Source organism: Candoia aspera, chromosome 4 (genome assembly GCF_035149785.1).
Source record: "Candoia aspera isolate rCanAsp1 chromosome 4, rCanAsp1.hap2, whole genome shotgun sequence".
In the NCBI taxonomy this organism is placed as follows: Eukaryota; Metazoa; Chordata; class Lepidosauria; order Squamata; family Boidae; genus Candoia; species Candoia aspera.
This window is the reverse complement of record NC_086156.1, coordinates 92,769,138-92,787,826: the sequence shown is the minus strand read 5'-3', so window position 1 is coordinate 92,787,826 and position 18,689 is coordinate 92,769,138. Positions and strand designations below refer to the sequence as shown.

The 18,689-nt window shown below is 38.5% G+C and overlaps 2 protein-coding genes across 2 annotated transcripts in view; both read left to right on the top strand.

The window, feature by feature from the left end:
• Nucleotides 1-18,689, top strand: part of NAT14 (N-acetyltransferase 14 (putative)) — a 132,299-nt gene that overhangs the window by 96,939 nt on the left and 16,671 nt on the right. The window lies entirely within an intron of this gene.
• On the top strand, nucleotides 12,277-16,989 carry LOC134497362 (serine/threonine-protein kinase SBK2-like). Its single transcript, XM_063303024.1, has 3 exons — nucleotides 12,277-12,442; nucleotides 15,634-15,836; nucleotides 16,369-16,989. The coding sequence occupies exons 1-3, from the start codon at nucleotides 12,277-12,279 to the stop codon at nucleotides 16,927-16,929; spliced, it is 930 nt and encodes a 309-aa protein (XP_063159094.1). The 3' UTR covers nucleotides 16,930-16,989.

Genomic DNA, 18,689 nt, shown 5'->3' with positions numbered 1-18,689 from the left:
TGGGACCTTAGGACTGGAGGAGAGAAAGGGTTGCTGCCCTTTCTAAGGCCTGGATAAAACTGAACCACAGCTGATTCCTGTTTACGAGGCAAATAATCTGCCTATCAAATACTAATGCCATCTCAAGCCCTGGTGGAATTCTTGGATGAGTCACTTCTTACCTTGGGACGCACTGAGCTTATTATCTTTAATTATATATGCTTGTGACATTTTAAGGGGAATTTTAGAAGCCTCCAAAAAGATGGCTGCTAGTACTGTCAATCTGAAAATATGGCACAATTATTCTTTTAGTCCCCTCCTCCAGGATTTCTTTCCTGATAAGGAAAAAAAGGAGAAAACAGAGGAGTGAAGCCAAATATGAAAAGCTCACCTAGTAGCCCCTCTTGTTTCATCTGAGTTAAGCTCCATGGCAATGTGTTTCCATCAGCATTTCCCATTCCCCTCTGGACATCTGGCAGTTAACTCGAGGGTCGGCAGTACATTATGTATGATCACAGAGTGCATCTTCCCAACAGAAGAAGAGAAATGGTAGGCAAATAACAGATAGCCAACTGAATGGTAGAAAGGTAGGAAGTAAAGTCCTGAAGGGCAGAAATCCACTTGCATAGTGAATGGGCTGCACATATAGATTCTAAAGAAACAGAGCCCACCACTAAAATATATGAAAGTGTCGGATAAATTAATGGATTTCCCTCACACTTTATTATCTACACTAGCTTTTCCCACTGAATACAAACCACTTGAATGCCCAGTTGGCATGATGGTGAGGTTATGGAAGGCTAATTTAGAGTGATTTCATTCATCTGAAACATTATCTAGGCAACCTTGAAGGCATTTCCCAATTTGCACTTAACCACAGTGCAAACATGCCCTAGCAACCTCTTCTTTCAGCTGTATTCTTATGACCTTGCCTATATTTGTCTCCAGCTCACAAGTGAAGCAATCTTAAGCCATCCTTAGCCGTACTGATGTTAAAATAGCATCTACCTTCCTCGTTCTGACGTTATCCAGGGGCAGCCTTGAGATACACAAAATCTATCAGGTATCTATTTCTTTGGCTAGAAGTCAGACAATTGCAGTGACTGGGAGCAGAGGCAACAGAGATAGGATAGGGATCGACAAAGCAGACCATACTTTTCAAGCTAATATGTTTTCTTCCAACTCAGAAATAGGTGGATAGCACAACTCAACAGGGGGAAAAGGCACTCAGGCATATTATTGCTTCTTGTAAATAACATGAAATGTACTGTAAATATATATTTACATTTCATGACATTTACAAGAACCAGTAAAATGCAATGCTATTTTTTTCTTCAAGCATCTCACATCGGAATAGCTAATCCCCCCTCAGTACGTACTTACTTTAGGGAAGAGAAAATGAACTACTTTTTTCTGGCTTCAACAATTTTAGTAATTTTACATCAGTAGGATAGGCTGACTGTGCATCTGAACCTCTCTCCCATGTTTTTCTCACTGTGTTCTGTGTCAATATATTTTTCCTTCGTTTGCTTGTCTAGGAAAACAGGGAGAAACCACACAATATGTAGGCATGTTGCTAAAATTATGACATTTTATTAATCACACATCACCTTGAAACATTGAAATACATATTTTGCTTCCAAGGGCATTCTACAACAGAGATCCAACATATTTTCCTTCAATTTAGCTCTGCTGGATAGGAATACTGGAAACTGTTGTCCCAACATTCAAAGACACTAATTGGATAAGGATGCACTAAACTGACTTGCATCTAGAAAATTATGCATCATTTGATCCTATGAAACCTTAAATTCTGAGATCCAGGTCAAACTCTGCTCATTACAGGATATAGGGATAGGTTACTGCAATGGTAAAAACTATGATTTCCAATATCATTTTGAAAAATCAACCCTGAGCCCTTCTGGTTGGGCCAGTTTACAAAGCCACAAAAATTCTGACTATCCATTGTTCCTCTGAGTTCTTATTGCCTATGGTCACTAAAAAAGTGAAGCTATCAAACATATTTTTATAACTGTTGAGCTGTTTGGCATCTAGCAAAACTATGGCAATATGAAGACGCAAGCAGAGATTGGGGAAGCATACGTACATTTGCAAAATTAAAAAGTGGCTCAGAAATGCACAAAACATCTTTACAAAAAAAATCAACACCTCCTGCTTTCAAAAGTTGTCCAACACGTTATTAACAAGTTCATTTCACTTGGTGACAAGAGCCTCTTATGAGCTCAACTGTTCAGTTTCAGAATTTGTTTGGTATGGTAGGGCTGAGCCCTGAGCATGGAAGAAGGAGTGTGTATCTTTGGGTATGTGCAGAATTTCTCAGCTAATCTTCATACATGTTATATTGGTCCAATCAGAGAAAATGCATTCTTTTTCTTTCTTCTGATTTTCAGGTTTTCTCTGCCTCTTATCCTTTGATAATAAATTGTTCATCCAGAATCTCCTGCCAGTTCTTTTCATTGAATAATCCTGCTTTATGAAATGGCTAATTCCTCAGTTTCTTCTCATAAGTCCAACCATCTTTTCCATGTGCTCCCAATTAATTTTATTCTGAATGGTAAAAACCCCAACCTGCTCAGTTCAGCCTATTTCCTCTAGAGAAATACTGCATTGGCTTTGTAGTTGTCTAGAAACTTTCTCATTTGAGAACTGATCTGATATTTGCAGATGTGATGCAAACCAGAACAATCTGATTACCATGGGATTCACCTTGGTGAAGTGGCAAGCTGTTGGCAACCGTAAGACCAGAGAAAGCTGGAGCACAAACAGCATGAACAATGTGAAAAAGAAACAGGCAAACGGGGTTCAGAAAGGGGTACCCTAAGTGTTTCTTTTTCCTTAATACCCCCATGCAATGAAGAGACATGGACACAGGATGTCACTCTATCACAAGTACAACATGAAGGATTATGGGGCATGGCAGAGGAGCATGGGAAAGAGGTGAAAGGCTACTGAAGTCCCAGAAAGAGGAGCCCAATATCTTGCTGAGGATTACTTATGTTGGCCGATGTCATTGTCGGGGCTGAATGCAACAGGGTAGAGCAGTCTGCCTGGTATGCTCACTCTTTCATCTGTCCGGGAAAGATAGATGAGACATTCCCTTGCACTTTGACCAATCCCCCTCTTCAAACTTCAGCTCTGTAGGGTGTGTGGCACAGAAGAAGAGGCGGAGCGTCACACTTTGACCGGTAATGTCTAGCAGACACCCCAGCTGCACTCCACACAGCCTCATTAGACAGCAACAAAAGCAGGAGGGAGAGATTGGGCACCCTAGAGGTCCTTCAGCGCAATAGGAAGTGGGTAAGTTCTTGATGCCATTGTGGTGCCAGCCACTGTGGTGAGGACTCTGCTGCCTGGGCTGCAAAGATGGGGTCCTGATAGGACAATCTTAAAGGTGGATTGAGTTCATACAACTATTTTTGTCTGTAACTTTATGCATGCATTATGATATTTTGCAAAAGTATACGGTGTATGGAAGATTGAGCTAATGTCTCCACTGCAGGAATGAAGGATAGTACATAGGGTTTATCTCTTGGTGTCTAATGATACATCTGTTATTGACATTGCGTATTCATCAGAAAGCGTTCATTCTAAAAAAAAAATATTTGGCTGTCATCCAGGCACCCGGTATGCAAAGAATTACAGGCAGTGGCGAAAATGGGCAGAAACAGGCAGGTGTGAATGAATGGCTTAATGCTGGATTCCAATAAATCAATCATATACCAGTTATTGCTCTGAATTATATTTTTTGTGATGCCATGTGTGAAGCATTGTGATGTCATTTTGCTTTCCTGTTGCAACCTGTAGCAATTGCACTTGGACAGTTAGTGGCAGAATGGACACTATAGAGCAATGGTATAACATCATACATGTTGTGTAACACTGGGAAGATTGGAAAAATAAACAAAGAGCAGGAGCGGTTTCTTGGAATGTCCAGTTTTACTTAGAGATGGCTGGCAAAAATGTTGGGACTTTGGGCAAAATACATAAATATGGGAAGGATTTTTCCCTACATTCAATGCTCACAATGATTGTTGGCTTATGTCTGTCTAATATATGGTGCCCAGTGATGGTAGAACATTAATGTATAAATATAAAGAATAGATGCTTTCTCCCCATCTCTGTTTCCAAGTCGCTTAATGATTACATTATTCCAACATTAACCAAGTATAAAATGGCATTCTCAGTGGCTGCTTCACACTTGGAAGAACTCTTACATTTCTGGAGATTTTGTAATACTTAAACTGAGGAGTACCAAAAAGTTTTCAAGACTTTTATACAAGGAATCATTTTAGTGGCTTGCATCAAGCAACCAGTTGGTTCCATAGAACAGGAGCAAGGCTGGAATATAGTAACCAGAAACTTAGCAGACGGATGGGCATTTGAATTAAAGCAGGGCAGCATTTGAATAAAGCAGGGCAGTAGATCAATAAAGGTTTCTCCTGGAATGCACATGCCTATTTTTTTATTTTGTTTTATAATTTTACCACATTAAAACTTTTCCATAAATCTTTTTTGACTGGTGTACAGCATAACATCAAGCATGCTTACTTGAATCGTTTGAATTAGTTTGTGAATCAGGTCAGAGCAATATTATTCCTGGTGTGGATGGCTATAAGTGAGAAATAGTCTTGGAAAATAATTACTTACATGACTTGATACTGACAAAAAACACCTGGCTAGATCATCATCGCTGATTCAGGAAAAGCTGGCTATGCTCAGAGCTATTGTGTGAATCTGGTTTTAAGGGCCTATATGTGTGTGAGTTGGGTGGGTGAAATAAATCACTGGGATTTTGTTAATTGATAATTTAATCAGAACTGTTTACAAGGAAGGAGAATTGCAGATAATTAGTGGTGACCCTGTTTAACCCAGGGACTTGTTCACTCTCACAACAGCACTAAGCATTCTTGCTAAAGGACCATTGTCATTACTAGATGAGAATCACAATGGCTTTTTCTCTTCCTTGCTTTTTACTAGCAGCTCCTTATGAGACTTGATGTCAAGAACTAAGTGACCTCTTCAAATACAATTTTTTCTAAAATGACTTTAGAAATCTAATTCTATTCAGTACTTCAAAGTACTGAGAGTAAGTACTTTGTGCTCAATGTTATTGTCAGTAAAATAAAATGTGAATTCCCTCATACCGACCGCAGAATTAAAAAACAAAAAATGGCAGGGTTCATAAACAGAGGTGAGGAAAATTTGCTTTAGATGTGGACCAACTTACATGTCACATTAGAGAGACCTGTGATTAATTGCAAGTGTTTACTTTGTTGTTACTAAAATGCACAGGGAGAATTCCAACAGAAGTACGAGAGAGGACATGTGGAACTTTATTTTATCCTGTGTTCAAAGAACCCTTTTTTAAAAACAACAACTGCCCAGGTATTTTTCCACCTGCATGAAAAAAATGCATAGTTTATTTTTATTTTCACGGGTCAGAAAGAAGCTGGGAAGGTTTTTGCTCTTTAATCATTTTAATCAGAAAACAGTAGGTGAACAAGGGACAAGCCCTCTTGTCCTAAGGCTCCAGTGAAATGCCCAGATCTGATGGCTGCATTTTAGAAAGGTGAAAATATAGCAGACGCCATCACAAATAGTATGGACTAGAATCTCACTTCAAGGATTTTCAAATGCTGAAGGATAAAAAAAGTGAAGTCTTGTAAACCTTTCCTATTTATTCCTCATTCAGTGTTCATTTGGCAACCTCTAGCCTACAGATGCATATTTTTCAAGCCTTCTAACCAAAATGAAATGAAATCTACTAGAAAAATGGGCATTTTTTTTTTATTTCACAACTTCATAGGTATTATTTTCCTTTTCTTGGGCTTGAGATAGGGCAGGTGCGCAGAACCTGAGGTCCTAGGACATAATGTAGGTGGGGCCAGGAACAAAAAGATGAACGCAAAATGCAATTTACTTTAATTTACATTGAAATATAAATTAAATAGCTATAATTAGATAGCTAATTAAATTACTAACCATTCTAATCGTTTTACGTCTCAATCATGTTTAATAATTTAGAAATATTTAATAATGTCCTCCTTCTGTCACATTAAAAATGGCAACACAGTGCAGTTGAAGCCATTAGAGCTCCACACCAGTTTCCTAAAGTTCAGGTTGTCCATTTATGCCCTAACCCAAGCCTGCCCCTTCTGAAATGCCATTTTAAAAAAGGGATGCTTTTTTGCCCCCTTTTCGCTGATTTTTTTTCCTTTTGCGAGAAGGACTGAAATAAAGACCGCATTAAGAATTTTGCAAGGCTTATTTGCAGTAAGTTTGCCAACTCCAAATAACTTTCCATTTATTGTCAGGTAGATGTCTTTGCAATGAAGGAACCAATACAAATTAAAGCAAAGTTGGGAAATCAGATTGCCAAGCAAGATGCGCCCCAGATTTAGATGATGCCCTCCATTCAAAAGGGATGAGTGGATTTGTAGGCTGAATTCATTTGTCCTGTTTGAATGTCGCACTACAATTTTTATGCCAAGTTCATGTATGTGGTATACCCACTTCTTTTGCACATACATATGACAGCAGATTGTTCACCATAGGACTCGTGTGTCTCTTAAACTGCGAATGAGAAATTCGCAAAAAAATATGGTTGAGCCAGAAAACAGCTGCACAAAGTAGATACCTTTATCACGGCCAGGGAACAGAAAAGTTCATATCTAGCCTTCTTTTAGAGGCTCAGCGTAAGAGGACTGCACTCAAATGTACCACTGAAGAAGCAACCTTCTTCTGTTCCGAGGTTAAACATTGTTGGATTTTGGTTTTGGATTTATTACTATTTTTTTCCTCTGTGCAAAAAACGAAATGAAACAAAACCTTTGGCCCTGCTTTATGTTTAAGAATTGTCCTGAGAGGCAGACTGATTTCTCTGCAACCAAACTGATAAGATGGGTCACTGTCAAATGGGCACAGAAAATTGCTTGAAACTGGAAAATATTCTTGGCTATAGCAGAGGTACAGCTAGATAATTTTAAAATCTGGACTTTAACAACCTTACTAGATGTGTGCATTTAGACATTATAAAATAATATTATTTACTTGCTTCAAAATGCACTCAGCCATTCTACTGAGTGAAGCCCTGGATCTTGCCTTAAAATCAGAGATGAAAACGATGGCACTGCCATTTCCTTTTTTTTTTTTTTAAATAGGAATTTTATTAAAAATTACAATTACAAGAATAAAAACTAAAGCAAACTAAAAAAAAATTTAAAAAGAAAAAAATAGATGGTGCAGAGAAGAAAAAAATGAAAGAAAAATAGAAAAGAAAGAAAAAATAAGAATAAAGAAAAAGAAAATAAATATATAAAGGAATGACTTTCCCCTTAAACATAACAAATATAAACAATTTTAGTAACTTATCATCTTATCTTAAAATACTACAAATGATCTCTTCCCATCTCTTATTTATAAACAAATTCTTAAGGCCTTGTTATTCAGTCCTGATCAGCAAAAGTCCATTAAGGTTTACCAGAGATAACAACATCCCTATTTCAACCTTGATTAAATAAACCAACTTTATATTCCTTCCTTTTACTTCGAAAAAATTTGATCTTTAATCCCTTAATAATGTCCTAGAACTTGATTCCTTTTCATTTTTTTTCTTTGTCCCTTCTCACAAAATTCTTCAAAGCTTTAACAAGCCTCTTTTGTAAATCCAATATGAAAATTATCCAGGTCACTCTCTTGGTTTGTTTTTTCTATATCACTTTTAATTATTAAGACATCATCTGGTTTCTTTTGTATGTCTGGTGTTCATCTTTTTCCATGTCATTCTTGTAGCCTGTCATTTTTAAATCCACTTGTCAGATAAAACTTGTTCCTCTTCCATAACATCTTTTAAACACAGTCGATCTATAGAAGCAACACTCTTATGGTTAACTTCTGGTTCCATTGTTCAAAAATATCCTTCAATATATCTGATGTTAAAGTATTTTGCTTCATTCTTTATTTGTAAGTTAAATTTAGGTGCTCTTCTCCTTTAATTGTAATCTCTAGTTCCTTCTAGTTCCCTCTAGCGTCCAATTTTTAAAGTCTTATTTTATTTTATTTTTATTTATATATATAAGAATTCAAAACAAAAACATTTTCCCGTGGGAAGGATTCTTATAATTAATTCCAAAATCTTATTTCAAGTTTATCTGGACCCTTAGTGTTTGTAACTTTCTAAAATCAAAATTTTAACCATCCTTTTGCTGTTTATTTTTTTTTTAAATGTAAACTCAAATTTAAAACTTCTTTCGCTAAGGATTGAAGGAAACTCACCTGGTACTATAAAAGTTCCCAATCCAAAGATTCCTAGTAGCTGACAATCAGCTAACCAGCAATTTCTGAAAGAGATTAGAAATGGGTGTATGCAAACCCAGTGTCCCTTTAAAGGCAGTGACCACAGAGTGAGTAAGATGATTATTCCCTCATCTCCCAGAGCTCTAAACCTGCCAGAGGCTGCTGTCTTGCAATCTCCTTGAGAGGAGCAACTGTTTGGAGCACTTGTGGGTGATCTCAAGTCCTCTTCTTGTCCAAAGAAGAATTACTGAAGAGCTGGTCTATTTGCTGGCTCTTAATTCCACTGTGGTCATTGGCTCCTCTTTTTGCAGAGCCATCTTCAGTCCGCCATTTCTTCCCCGGAAGTTGGTGGTACCGCCACTTCCAAATATTCAATGGGAAAGGAGACTTCTTTTGTCCAACACTGAGATTTAAGGTGCAATATTCATAACTTGCTGTAAAAGTGCTGTAAGTTTTGATATTTGTATTGTGACATTTATTTATGATATTAGGCAGAACTCACAAATAAGGATGTTGTCACAAGAATGGGAAGAACAACAATAACAACATATGTCCTGATGGAAAGTTATTTCTGCAAAATTGTCCCTATGAAAAGTGTTGATATTTATTGCTATTAAAAATGTATTTATGATATTTGACAGAACTGACAAATAACAATTTTGTCACAATAATCAGAACAGCTAACAATGGCTTTTGCACGTGAAGAGTTATTTCTCCAACATTGTCCTTATGAAAAAAATCTGAAAAGTATTCATGGATAGTAGAGACAGGCTAGGAGCATTTCCTGAGCCCTTGTTTTGCCAGTTGCTCAATATCATACTAAAGCCATTTTGGAGGCAGCTTGAACCCTGATCCAAAACAGAGTAATATTTCTGACCTTCATTTGAGCCTCTGTGCTGAGATGTGTTACTCCCAAGAAGCTAACAGGAATGTGAAGAGGAAAGGGAGAAGTACCCAGATACTTTCCCCTTGGGTGAAGAAACTTAGATATGGCTCTCTAAAATGGTTTTAGGAGCGTATCAGTTGGATTTAGCCCCAAATTCCCATGAGCCTTCATAGCATATAGGACAGGACTCTTGGCATGAAATCAGAAGCCAGGCATCCTGGCATCAGCTGAGTAAGGGGGCTCAGACAACTGTGTCCATTTTCAGTGGGTTACTAGATATATAATATAGAACACGGCATCAGGACAGTTTGCAGTGATTTTGCCTCTCCAGAACTGGAGAGAAGCAAGAGAGTGCCCCAAAAAGGCCAACTCTGAAATACTTTCCACTCTTCATTCTAGGATTCCACAGTTCTGCAAGTGGGACAAAATTCTGCAAGTGGCATTAGTTAGGCAAAGTGATCCACTTAATGAACCTGCTAAGTTCTGTCTTGCTAAATTTGGAATGATGCTTGTATGTGTGAAATGGGGAAGAGGGGAGGGAAAGACCACTCATGGGACATGGTGCTCCAAGAACATGAAGGACAGGATTTTAGCTTTCGCTTATACAGAAGTGCATGAAAACAGCTAGCTGCTTCATAGCTTTCTACCTGCATATCAAGCTCCCCACAATTGGCACACAGGGATTATAGGGGAAAAGCTATCAGGAAAGTCAGGTCACCTCTAAAGACACAGGGAATGCATTTCCCGGATTTCCATTATTATTGCTACTGCATTGTTTTGGACTACCAAAACCAACAACAGAAAGCCTTAAGATTCACAATAAAGGCTTCTCAACTGAGTTCAGTGGACAGGCTAACTTAATTCAACTCATGTATCAATTCACAGAGTCCTATCTTTATGGAATAACTTCATAGTGAAAAATTATGCAGTTACCTCTTAGATGGCAAGGTCACATTCATTCATGTGGAAGAAGTAGCAACATATTTTCTCCCTCCAAACTTAGAACTGGAGTTTACAAATGCATGAGAGGAAGGAATAAAGTTAAGGAGAACTGCACATGTTTGCCAATTAAGCCAAGTTTTTTTTCTCTAAAATTGTTCTTGGTCCATCTGTATCAAACAGCTTGTACTTGTACAAGGACGGTGCAGAAAATGTGCTCTCGTCTTTTGGTTTCCCAGGGAACTGGGGAAGTGGCAAGAAAGGTCATGAGCAAGGTTTCCCAGGGGCCTCTGTGGCTGAAGTAAGGCTCTATTTATTGCCTGTTCTGAAGTGAGACCACTTAGTAAGGTAGATGCATCACCATCATGTGCCAGAAAGTCTGGAGAGCACACCAACTTTCCTTCCCTCTTGTTCCTCCAAAGAAATCTAAGCTTGATGAAAGTAAGCTATGTCCATGTTGGGTGTCATAGACCTAGGTAAACTTCATTCTTGGGGTATTGAGTGCTGAATAAATAAATTCCACTTTTCTTTCCAAATCTATAAAGTTGTAAATAGAATCTGAGGCAGAAAGTAGCAGCATGGAGCAAAACCAACCACCACCACCAACTAAAAGCTGCATGTCTAAAAAAGCACTTGAGCAAAGGACCTTTTAGGCTTCAGGAAAAGAAAGAAACTCATAGGTGATAACTGACCATACTTCACCAGAGTTCCATCAGATCCTGTCTGTTTATGTGTAATTAATGTTCTCAGTATGCAGAACCTGATAGGGGAAACTCTATGCATTTTACCATTTTGTATTTCTGCTTTCTTTAGGACTGTATGACAAAGAAAGGTAGAAAATTATAATTGCAATGAAAATTATAAAGATTTGCATCTTATTTCATATTACGATCCACATTGGAGATGGTTGAGCTGGAGATGGTGCTGTCTTTGGGATGACTCGGATGCTTGGAGAGGTAGCAGTGATATATATGTAGTTCAGCAACATCTGGAATTCTAGAGATTCCCCATTTCTGGTCTAATAGTTGCATTTTTCAGAATATGGTTAATTAAAAAGAAAATGTTGATCAAAGTATTTCAAACAAAATATTCCGTTGATATAAACACCCTTCTGTTTCAATAGTGAAAGAGAGATTGCTGAACTTGTTATTAAGGTTGCTGGGATTTTCCTGGAGGGAAACAGGCACACAAGGCTCCTGTACGGCTATAGAACTGAAACTCAGTGAGTTTCAATTCATTTCAGCAAAAGGGTGTTTATATCAAGGGAATATTTTGTTTGAAATACTTCGATCAACACTTTTTTAAATTAACCATATTCTGAAAAATGCAACTATTAGACCAGGAATGGGGAATCTCTAGAATTCCAGATGTTGCTGAACTACATATAACTCCCAATATCCCTCACCACTGGCTACGATGGCTGCAATTGCTAAGAGTTGCAGTTCAGCAACGTAGGGAAAGCTACAGGTTCCTCACTCACAATCCGAAGAAATGTATTCAATCATAAGTTCATGTTGCCCTGATGAAAAAAGGCCTACCCAGTATTCATTTTGCTGTTAAATCTTGGTTATACAGCTAGTCCTCGGCTTACGACCATTTGTCTAGTGACCATTCAAACTTATGATGGTGCTGAAAAAAGTGACTTATGAACGGTCCTCGCACTTATGACTGTCACAGCGTCCCTGTGGTCACACAATCAAAATTCACGTGCTTGGCAACCCACATGTATTTACAATGTTTGCAGCATCACAGGGTTATGTGATCACCATTTGCGACCTTCCCAACCAGCTTCTAATAAGCAAAGTCAATGGGAGAAGCTGGATTCACTTAATGACCACATAATTTACTTAATGACCACAGCAAATGTCTGTGAAATTGGGTGTGACTCACTTAATGACCACCTCACTTAGTGAGGGAAGTTCTGGTCCCAGTTGTGATTGTAAGTTGAGGACTACCTGTAGTGCTGCTCTTTTTTTCCCCCTTGAATTAGGAGAACTGAAATGTGATCACTACGGGCAGAACTAGGTGGTCTTTAAATCACAACAAGAATTGGCCTGTTGCTGTTGCTTTGTCAGTTCTGCCACTCCTGCATCAACTGACACAGTTCATTTCAGATATATTCACCAACTTCTTTGTGTTTCTCGTAGGGTTTCACCATGAATCGTACTTTGGGGATGGAGGCGCAGGCTCGTCTCACAGACATGTTGGAGATCACTGCCCAGAGTCTGGTGCACATGGAAGTAGCAGAGCACTACCAAATCATCAAAGAGTTGGGCAAGGGGAAATATGGCCAGGTGGTCCTGGTGACACACAGGCAAAGAGGTAAGGATTAATCGCCTTCTGTGGTCAAGCAATCCCACCCCCCTTGCCACCAAACCATTAGTATCACAGGTGTAACATGTTATTTGGACTGAGGAGGTTTTTTGAATGTAGGACTAGAAGGAGCCAGGGCACAAAGATAGATAAAGACGACAAAAATGAAATGTACAGTAATTCAGTTAAATATAGCTAGTACAATTATTTTGCATTTACTTAAAAATGTCTTCCTTCTGTCACATGAAAGATTGAAATTTGATTCAGGTGAACTGTAGGGGCCACATCCAAAGCTATGGAGGGTATATGCAGTCCTGGAGTTTCAGATTGGGCTCCCCTGCTTTATACTGATTGGCCATACAGGTTAACAGTATTTCAGTGCCCAGATGAATAACAGCCAGGTAAACGGTTTTGCATTGCAGTTGCTTTTGAGGAAAACGAAATGATTCATATAGCTAGTGACCATGTATCAGTGTTTTCAAACTTGGCAACTTTCAGATGTGTGAACTTCAACTCCCAGAATTCCCTAGACAGCATGTATATCTGTATATCTCCACCTACAATCTGTTTGCTTAGGTGTGTGTATGTAATACATACATACATACATAGCATTTTTAAAAAGAAACAGAGAAAACAATGTACAAAAACAAATTTAAAAAATTGTAATACGCACACATCTAACAAATTAATAATTAAGTTATACGCAATACCAAAGGAAAAATTAACAAAAAATGAACAAACACGCCAAGAATTAACAAGCTAAACTGATATAAATCACCTAACTATATCACTTACACATTTAATAACAATATAACAAATTTTGCATTAAAAATCACCTGTTCTTGTAAAATATGAAGCCTACGCCAAAGGGAAACACCATTTTTTGATCAGTAAAAAAATAACTGTTTTGAAAAGTGATCAGTCACACATTTCTTGAATCCAATCTTTGATATTTGGATTGATAGTACTTTTCCAATTTCCTGTGCAATTATGTTTCTTGACACTATCCTGCAGTGGGCTGTGGGGATATACATAGAAGTTTATTGTCAAAAGCCACCAGATCATTGTCACAAAGGCAAAATCAACAGCAACTTCATGACATACACACACTAACTTTTTTGAGCTGTCACTTATTTGAGCCAAGTTTTTAATCTAAACCTACTGTAAATAGTGTTCCCATTGGATATCATGGTGGTGGTAAAAGGTACCCCCCCGTACACATGTAAACTGCACTCACTATCAAACCTATGGGATGCCCCCCCCCCCCAATACATATGAACTGCTTGAAGTCCCTTATAAGAAAACATTCACAGCAAGCCAAATTGACCCTGAGTGGCGACAGGGAGAAGACTCAGTCAGGAACCTGTGGCCCAGTCAACCTAATGGTTTCTATTCCCTGAGACAGTATAGCTGCCCTGTCGGCCTAGAAAGAGGTAAATGATAGGAAGGTCACACATATGGGTTTATCTAAAATAGTCCAACGTCACACTGTAATTTCCATTGTGTCTGCCTTTTCTTTGTTTTGCTTTTGCCTTTCTTTGCCTTGCAATGTAGTGGACCAAAGATATACAGTAGACTCTCAGTTAACTGGAACTCAAGCAACCGGCACTCTCAAGCAACCAGCAAAAAATAATCTGTATCTTTCTGCTGCCATCTAGTGGGTATTAGGGTTTAATAGTAACTCTCAAGCAACCAGAAACTACATTTTTCCAACATCTACCAATCCCCACGGGTGCCGGTTAACTGGGAGTCTACTTTGTAAGCCCTGGTTCTGCTGTTGCTCATGGCCACTCAGCAAAGTATCAAAGCTTTGCCGGGTGTCCAGTATATACTGTGCTATTGCTTATATGCATGCAAATAAAATTATGTTGCATCTTCAAAGTGATTTGGTTGCTTTAGGTGAGCCAAGGTTTTGGCCACAACAGTATGTATGTACCCTACCATACACAATATCTATTCTGTGAGAATAGGTATAGTCCAGCCCTTCTTTCTCAACGTGAGAATTCTTCAGAGATGTGAAGAGGAATTCCCCTAGTCTACTCTCATTCTATTGCTGATGTGGTTTAGCAGAAATTTAAATACCGACTTTATTTTTTCCTGAACTGGAACAGAATTTGATTCAATACCTTAGAGTCTTTTAATCTGAATAGAATAGAATTGGGAAGAAAAAAAATGAGGCTACTGATTCAGGGGGAAAAAAAACCCAAAATACTTAATGTAGCATATAAAACCATGTTTGCAAGGATTTGTACAGGATTCTGTAATTCAGTCTCTTCAAAGACCACGTCTGGGATGCATTAGGCAAGGATTGGACTGGATGCCTGTTTCCTGTTTGTCACAGGGATTTTATCAACGTATAAGTTACAGGCACAGAAATAACAGATACAGTCTGGGAGGGTTGAACATACAGTATACACACGAGGTGACACAACAGTACAAAATGGGCAACTATAAAAAACATTTAGAGATGCAATAGAGAGCATACTGTATATATAAATATATAAAAAAGTAAAAAAATGTGTTTACCATATGGATGAAAAAAGGAAGAAATAACAAAAGTACAGAAAGAGGAAAGTAGTAGTTAAGAAACAGGATCCCTTCAAATGAAACAGCGTGACGACAAATCTTTTTTTTTCCCCATGCAAACTTAATGAGTGTTACTCTTCTTAGCACTTAGCTGCAACCATTTAATATTTACCAACTTCTTCCACCAGCAATCTCTACCCCATGCAAATGGTAATTATAAGTACAATAATGTCTTTTTTAGCTTACTTGATTTGGAGCTGAATTATTTGATTATATTAGCTGATCCATTAACTATACCATTGTCGAATTGAACTGGAACTTAACCAGAACAAATTCAGTCCCTGATGAACCTGAACTGGAACCGAATAGCCAAATTTTAAAAAGATTTTTCATTATATTTTTTGAATTACATCTCCATATTAGATTCCTTTTAAAATGGAATGTCTACTAGACTGTACTTGCCCATTTATTCATAATGGAAGTATATTTATTGATGTAGAAAGTAGCAGTGTCCCCAAGATGTTGATGACTTTGCATAAGATACTTTGCATAAAGAAGGTGTCATTGCCCGATATTGTCATTTCCCGAGACCAAAAGACAGAAAAAGCTTTTGATTTTGGGAAAATGAGAATCTTGGTGTCTTACCCATTTCTGCCTCTCCCAACTTCCCCCAGGGACCCCTATGGCTCTCAAGCTACTACCTAAAGCTAGCACCAAGCTCCAGAACTTCTTATATGAGTACTGTGTGGCACTTTCACTTTCTGCACATCCTGCCATCGTTGGCATGTTCGGCATCGCCATAGAGTCCAGCCAGCACTATGGTTTTCTCTACGAGGCAGCCCTGCATCGAGACCTTATCTCCATTATCAAGCCCAAGGTAAGACATATTTATATATTTCAAGATTACAAGATTTTAATATTATTACTGACTCGATGTTAATTTAAATCCTAATGTCTGTAATTGATGAGTTTCAGATTTTAATAATAATGTCCCATTTTAAGATATGTACGTATTGCTGTTGTCCACAGTATACTTGAAATGATCAGGAGACTTATTCAATAAACTATTTACTCACTTATTACATTTTAAATATGTATAAAGGTTAATTTTCCAAAATCGTCTAGAAATGGGTCAACAAATCAAAACGCAATTTGTTATAAAACTATGGGGTCAAGCACAAAGCATGAGGCTTGCTATTTTGAACTTTGCAACCAGAGATGAGTTTTGAAAGCTCTTTTCAATAGAATATTATGAAGCCAAGAAAAATTAAGATCAAGTCCAATTTTAATTCTGGTTGAGATGGTCCCTGTGTTGAAGAGCAGAAAAGTGCTTGGGTTTTATATGTTATAGCCCACTGAGAAGAACTAATGGAGTAAAAAAAAAATGTGTTCCTCTGTTATCTGACTAGGCTGGCATTCCTGAGAAGGCAGCCAAGCTCTGTGCCAAGCAGCTGGTGAGTGCACTGGACTTCATACACAGCCGGGGTCTGGTGTATCGAGATGTTAAACCTGAGAATATTCTGCTTTTTGACCGTCACTGCCACTGCATCAAACTGACAGATTTTGGCCTGACGCGACCCCAGGGCACCCTGCTGCAGCTTGTGACTGGGGTTATCCCTTATACTGCGCCTGAGCTGAGCCGTGGCACTGCTGACACCCCAGGCCTACCTATTGATGCCAGCCTTGATGCCTGGGCCCTCGGGGTGCTAATCTTCTGCCTGCTCACTGGCTACTTTCCTTGGGAAAAGACTGTGCCTGAGGATTCCTTTTTTGATGACTTTGTGATATGGCAAGGATCAGGTGTAGATGAAGATATACCATTTCACTGGCGCCCACTGTCTCAAGATTGCCTTGCTATGTTACAAAACCTCCTAGCCCTGGACCCTGCAAAGCGTGGCCCTGTCCGCCAAGTACTCAGCTACCTGGATCGGCCATGGCGAGCAGACATGGCTGCTAAAAATGCCAACTGAGCTGAAAGTAATCTGACTGGACTGGGGGTAGAGGGAGGAAGGGAGGCAGAAGACCCCCCCCCCCCATAACTGCGTATTTGCAGAAAAAGAAATGTTATGCTTTGGGTGATTTACAACATTCCCCAATGCATACGTGTTGAATGGTATGATTTTATTGGGAGAAAAAGAGTCTAAAATAGTGCATGTAATAATGTTTAAGATGATTGCCACCTTTTGTAATTGACAGATAAAATTGAAATATTTTTCTGGTAATTTGGAATTTAAATTATGAAAATATATCACTTTGCAAAATGTTACTTCAGATCTTAAACCTGCCAGTGATCCTAGTCCTACTACATGCCAACCTGGTTCATATATCTGGTATAATCCAGTAAGCCAGAATGCAGTTTATTTGGTTTCAGCTTAGGGTGTCATGTGAACCCAACCACTGTGGTTTGTGATCCATAGTTTATAGTTTAGTCAACAAGCCATGCTTAAAAACTCATGGCTTAACACAACATGTGAACCCAGTCAACTACTGGATTCACACACTGCAGTCATAATATTTGTTTCATTTTGGCTTAGTGTGCTATGGACCCAATCACAGTGATTTTTTTTTTAATCACAGAGATGAAAAGGTAAAAGGTAAAGGTTCCTGTTTAGTCATGTCCGACACAAAGGGCCACGCTCATCTTTGTTTCATGGCCAAAGAGCCAGCATTGTCAGAAGACACTTCTGCGGTCATGTGGCCAGCATGACAGGCATGGAATGCTGTGATGAACAACCTGCAAATCCAGGGCTACATATGGTACATCTCTTTTGTACCAGAGAACCCTCTCTAGTACAATTACAAAAATATGTATGGCGAAGTTTCAGGCCAGGAGTGCCACATAGTGAAAAATAGTAGTATAAACACTAATACAGATTTAACAAAGTTAAAAAAGGAAATAAAACTCTCAGGACAGCCTCCTCCAAAAAAATCTCAGGGATGCCCACTTCTGGTTGCTGTGGTTCTAATTCTATGGCACCCTGAATTGTATTTTGAGAAAGCAGTTATATGAATTGACTAGATAATTAAATCAATCAATCAGTAACTGTAGCCTCATCCATTTTACCTTTGCCCTGTTTACTGGATCCTTTGCCTCTAAATAGGGATTATGGCCCCCAACCACATAAATCTTGCCACAATGACTTAGCACAATGTTTCCAATATAGCTGACTTCAAAGTTTAATCTTGAATAGGCTTGGTTATATAAACCCAGTGAGTCTGGGTTTAGCAGCCATATGGATACATCAGTGGAGAACCCAATTGTGTAATTATTTGTGTGTGTGTGTGTGTGTGTTTATAGCATTTTTTCCTCAGACAAACCATGTTTTCTTTTTTTTCTGAAGAAACACAAGATAGCTTTACCTAGATTGTCACCCTCTGGATTAGCTATCTTGGGCCAAGCTCATTGAGAATTATAATGCTATAGCCCAATATTTCTAGAGGTTGGGAATGATTGCATTACAGATAAATTAGAGGTATTTATAAATGTTTTTGTTAATGTTATTTGATTAAAAAACTGAAATGTCAATTTTTTTGGAGTTCTGTCATACACATATCTTGAGAATGAGAGAAACTATTTCCTTGTTACTCATGACTTAAACTGAAATTGAAGTGTCTTTCTACTTTAATAGGGTCTCTGGATTCTAAGGCAGGTTCAGATGTCACCTGATCTCACTGGATAGTCACAGAGGAACCTCTGCTTTTACAGGCTCCTCCACTGTGCCTGTCATCT